The sequence below is a fragment of the Glycine max genome, chromosome 12, assembly GCF_000004515.6.
Source record: "Glycine max cultivar Williams 82 chromosome 12, Glycine_max_v4.0, whole genome shotgun sequence".
In the NCBI taxonomy this organism is placed as follows: Eukaryota; Viridiplantae; Streptophyta; class Magnoliopsida; order Fabales; family Fabaceae; genus Glycine; species Glycine max.
In genome coordinates, this window is record NC_038248.2 from 35,001,919 (window position 1) to 35,007,478 (window position 5,560).

The 5,560-nt window shown below is 39.2% G+C and overlaps 1 protein-coding gene across 1 annotated transcript; it reads left to right on the plus strand.

Moving 5' to 3' along the window:
* The first annotated feature begins 3,827 nt into the window (after positions 1-3,827).
* On the plus strand, positions 3,828-5,169 carry LOC102661279 (protein MAIN-LIKE 1-like). The gene is made up of 4 exons (XM_006593205.1): positions 3,828-4,097; positions 4,256-4,588; positions 4,706-4,870; positions 4,966-5,169. Exons 1-4 carry the CDS (start codon positions 3,828-3,830, stop codon positions 5,167-5,169), a joined length of 972 nt encoding a protein of 323 aa, XP_006593268.1.
* The last annotated feature ends 391 nt before the right edge of the window (positions 5,170-5,560 follow it).

The following is a 5,560-nucleotide window of genomic DNA, read 5'->3' on the forward strand; positions in this document are numbered from 1 at the left end:
AAACTTAATTCACCCCCTCTTAAGTTATTTAGGTCACTTGTCTAACATCTATGACATGTTGTTTGTGAGCATCTATATACAGGATCACCTCTGTTGTGTTGTTTAATACATATAGATGAGCTTGTGACAGCTACTGACAATCCATGGTTGCAACATTGAATCCTCGTGTACCCCTACCTTCCCGTGTGTAGTCATGTCGACTTTGAGGAACCTCGACTGGTGTAACGGCTTGCATATACTCTGATCAAAACCCAATAGCTTCTTCAGCAATGTATCTTTCAACAATTCTTGCCTTTGGCCGATATTGATTCTTGTATATCCTTTCAACATCTTCATGTAGTGCTCAACCAGATACATCCAACGTAAAAAGATGGGCCCATACAATCGAATCTCCCGTACAAGATGAACAATTAAGTGAATCATGATATAAAAAAATGATGGTGAAAAATACATCTCTAATTGACAAAGGATAATGGAAGCCTCATTCTCCAAATCATCCAATTTGTTGAGGGTTAATGACCTTGCTACAAATGACATTAAAGAAAAAACACAAGCGAGTTATGGAAACCTTAACTTTTTCAGGCAAGATACCACGAATGGCCACTGACAACAGTTGTTGCATTAACACGTGACAATCATGAGATTTCAAGCCAACCAATTTCAAATCATTAATTGACACAAGGCTCTTGATATTTGAAGAGTATCCTTATGGGACTTTCATATTTTTGAGACAATGACATGCTGGGGGCAAATACATTTGTCGATCTTGTGATTGTGGGTGCAACTGCTCTCATATACCCATGCCAACCAAATCTTGATGACATTTCAAACCATCCTTTGTCTTGCCTTTAATGTTAAGAAGGGTGCCAATTAAACTATCATACAAATTTTTCTCGACATGCATAACGTCTAGACAATGTTGTACATCTAGATTGCACCAATAAAGAAGATTAAAGAATATTGACTTTTTCTTCCAAATGTTCTTCTCAGACGCATCCTTCTTTTGTGTCTTACCAAAGATAGTTACGATGTCTTTCACCCAATCATAAACCTAGTGTCCAGCTAAGGATTTCGGTGCACTTTCAATCTCATGGTTCCAATAAATGCTTTCTTCAGTCGCCGATATAGGTGATAAGGTTTCAGAAATCTTCAGTGTCTTGTATATATTGTCTTCTTTCCATGTTTCAGTTGGATGTAAGTTGTCTCTTTCTCACATATAGGACATATGTGGGGTCCTTTCACACTATATCCACTCAAATTCTCATAAGCTAGAAAGTCACTAATGATGCAAAATATCATTACATGTAACCTGAAGGTTTGTTGAAGATTCCCATCATACACATCAACCCCGTCTACCCACAATTTCTCAAGTCTTTAATCAAGGGAGTAAGATAGACATCAATATCATTTTCTGGCTATCTTGGACCCGCTATCATTATACACAACATAATTTATTTTCGCTTCATGCACAACCAAGGAGGAAGTTGTAAATCATTCACAAAACAGGCCATGAATTGTGGTTGGTGCTCAAGTTACCAAAAGGATTCATTTTGTCTTAAGCAAGACCAAGCCTTAGGTTTCTTGGATCCTCTCCAAATTTCGAATACAAGCGATCAATTGTCTTCCATTATGGAGAACCAGCGGGATGTCAGAGTAACCCATCAATTATTCTGCCATCTGCATGTCATCTAAGGTTTTTTTCATCGTCTGCACTAGCAAACAATCTCTTAAACCTTGGTATTATTGGAAAATACCAACACACCTTTGTTCACTTTGTAGTGTGATACCCTACATGTTGGGCACTTGCGCATTTCGGCAAACTGATTTTTATACAGAATACAATCATTAGGGCATGCATGAATTTTCTGGTACTTCATACCCACAAGACATAATATCTTCTTTGCCTGGTAGTGAATTTTGGGTAATATGTTATCGTTAGGAAGCATATTTTTCAATAACGCAAGCAACTCATTGAAGCTTTTGTCACTCCACCCAAATCTGGCCTTCAAGTTCACTGTTCTTTCATTGACAGAATATTTCTTATGTTGCATCATTTGATCACATGAATCATCCTTGTCTTTTGGACAAGGTGTCAAGGTTAAGCACTCGAAAGAGAATAAAGTTGAAGATTTGTTTAATGCTGATTTTCTCTGGTTATAATCAATTATCTGTAATCCCCTCTGAAGGCTTGCTGCCAAGGATTCGGTAAGACCTTGAAAAACCTTGCTTGACCGTAGTGACGATCACATCTGCTCACCCTCTTTAAATGATTGCCTTAATATATCATTACTAGAACTCATATTCTCCTCCGCTACATTGTTCCAACTTCAAAGACAACTTGGTGAATAAGCCACACTTTTCCTCTGGACATTCTTGATTTTTAGAGAATCAGGCAACTGTGGTTCTCCAAGTATTGGAGACTGAGTACATGAGCTAACTAAAAAGCTATCCCTGAATGCAGATTTAATTGTCCATGAGGCATTAGCTGTGCATGCAAAGTCATCTGCTGATGCATACAAGGTGGTAGTTGATCCCTCACTTTCCTCAGGACATAGCTTACTCATTGCTTCTCCATAACATACTTCCTCTTTTTCAATTTCATCACCACTGGTCACATCTATGACACAATTCATCAATCTGTTGGCATAATTGTCTTATGTCTTCCTTGTCCATATTTTCCTCTTCATTAGTGTCATTATCAAGGTTGTCCCGTACATTGCGTACTTGGAGGTATCCATTTTTACTCCCATCTGAGCTATGAACCTTAGGCTTTGCTCTAATAAGTTCTTCCTGCACCAAAGCAAACACAAATAATTCTTTACTTTCAAATATGTATCAACCCATTAAAAAATGTCACTGAAGTCCTGAAGATAAATAATACCTTTAGTTTCCGGATTTAATCACTTAAATCATTAACATCCTTCTCCTTTATTTCATTGATAACAAGTTCATTTGTAATGGTTCTTACTCGCTGTCCAAACCTGGGAGTGGGCAGCGTTTCACTACTATTCCTACGATCAAAAAATACAATCTTTACCACTACAAACAAATTACAAGATGTCAGGCATACACATGAATAAGTAATGTTCCTCGGTCCAGGTAAATTACTTGTTATTTGTGGAGATGGAACAAATTAATGAGAGTTTGGCATTCCCACCAAGTGATTCTTGTAGTAAACGAGTTAAACAGGATATAAAGACCCAATTAGCTAAGTTGATAAATCTGTCTCAATCTTAAATAAGAAAAAAAATACATTAGTCTTCTGTAGCTAGTCACTTTAAATACAATTATAGCGGCCAATACCTTACACCAAGATACAATCACAAAAGTGAAAATTATATGTGATCTAGAGCTCTTAGAATTTAAGCTAGTTGCTCCAACTTTTCTGTTTGAAAGGCCCTACACAACATATAAATACCTAATTAGCTAAGCTGATAAAGTATAAATACTAAGTAGACATCTAATATTCAACAATATATTTGCTTTGATGCATCAGTAGTCCCTACCTTAATCAGAATTTGTGTTACATCATCATAGCTAGTGACATATTCCTTGGTCAGATTCTCTATATACAATGCATTTTTCGAATCATCTTTCATCTGCAATAATTTAGACCAGCCATAATAAGCCTGCAGCAATGGAAAAGTAGTGTATTAGTCAATAAGTTGTTGAATTTTGTTTTGTTTGAACAAGTTAATATTGTGATGAATTTGTTTGGTTTAGTGATGGAATTTGTGGTAGACATTTCCAGATCATGGTTAGGACTAGAGGCTTAAGTCATGCCTTGGGTAGGGTTATTGGCAGAGCTCTAGGGAGAGAGGATCGTCATGATTCAGATGATGCTCCCCCAGCGGCGAAGGCCTACGGCATCGGCACGTAGGCAACAGGAAGTTGCCCCTGTTGCCAAGGATGACCCTGTGGTACCTGCAGACATACATGCACCTAGTGTCGAGGATGACCCTGTTGTAGCTGCAGATGTACATGCAGCTGGTGTAGACGCTGCTAATGATGCTGAGGGATTTCCAGGTGAGCCGCGTGACCCATCAGTGCTTATCGAGTATGCTGACCATGTTGCAGTCAGCGTATGGAACGAAGAGGTATTTATAATATTGAAGTTAACTTATTTTTTAAGTATATATTATTATTGAAATTTGTGTTCCTTTAAATTATTATGTTAATAAAGTGTTTGTTCCTTTATACTTCAATTCAGGAACGTCTTGAATTGAGGTTATCCTCCCATGGGAGGAATGTGTAGAAATTAGGTAGGCCTGCTCCTGAAATTGAAGGGCTAATTACTGCCACAGGACTAAGTCCTTTGATTGCGTTTTCAGTAGATACTGGCGATCGGGGACTTATATCCTCGTTCGTGGAGAGGTGGCACAGGGAGACTAGCAGTTTCCATCTTCTCATGGCGAAGTTTAGCATCACCCTGGATGATGTGATGTCTCTGCTTCATCTTCCCATTGTTGGCACCTTCCATACCTTCGAGCCTCTACACGTCAACGAGGCGGTGTTGATGTTGGTTGAGTTACTAGAAGTCTCCAGAGAGGCAGCTAGGGCTGAGACAGCATATTGTCATGGACCATACGTACACCTATCTTGGCTACGAGATATATATCAGAGCATATGTCAGGCCGGACATTGGACAGCTGCAGCTCGTGCCTATCTTCTTCATCTTTTAGGTTGCACTCTTTTTTCTAACAAGAGTGCAACCCATGTTCATGTTGTCTTCTTAGACGCTTTGCGTGACTTGAGTCAGAGTGGGAGCTATGCATGGGGAGCAGCTGCATTGGTGCATATGTACGATCATTTGAATGATGCTTGTAGGAGCAGCATCCGACAGCTTGCTGGTTACATCACTCTCTTACAGGTAATTAATATGTTTTTCATAAGTTAATTACAACAATGTTTTAAATAGGGTATTTAAGATGTTCATTTGAAATTTGTATGATTTTGATGTAATAGTGTTGGATATATGAGCACTTTTCGTCAGTTGCGAAGTGTATGGCTGATCCGGACTATGATGAGGTGTCACCACATGCATGTCGATGGATTACTATGAAGGCGATTGTGAAGTCCATATTTACAGCAACGTACAGGCAGCGTCTTGATCGACTCAGGATTCCTGATGTCCGCTGGATGCCTTATGGGGAGCACCGACCCTTTTGAGAGTTTGATTTTATTTCATGCTTTTTCGGTCAGCTATAATGGGGGCCCGTTGCCGTTAGACACCGACTAGAGAGGGTCATGCGCCAGTTCGGATACGTCCAGAGTATTCCTGCAGAGGCTATCGATTCATGGGTGTCATTTGAAGAAATAGACGATAATTGGATGCACTACTCAGACCATCTTGCACCCTCAGGTCCGGTCCCCGAGCCACCAGCAGCACCGACACATACCCGTTCTGATGTGGACCAGCCTAGACATGCAGTGGTAAGTGTTACTATTTGCTTAGTTGTATCAAATGTCATTTACGTCAATTATTTTAATACTAATTTGTCTAATTTGTTTATTTTCTATTTAACAGGAAGCTTGTCATGCGATCACTGAAAGGTTGGAG

Excerpts from the sequence above, each read along its gene's own strand:
- LOC102661279 (XM_006593205.1), top strand. The coding sequence starts at position 3,828 with ATGATTCAGATGATGCTCCCCCAGCGGCGAAGGCCTACGGCATCGGCA. Across the intron at positions 4,589-4,705 it reads CATATTGTCATGGACCATAC|AGTGCAACCCATGTTCATGT; the intron begins GTACACCTATCT and ends TTTTCTAACAAG. Across the intron at positions 4,871-4,965 it reads GTTACATCACTCTCTTACAG|TGTTGGATATATGAGCACTT; the intron begins GTAATTAATATG and ends TTGATGTAATAG.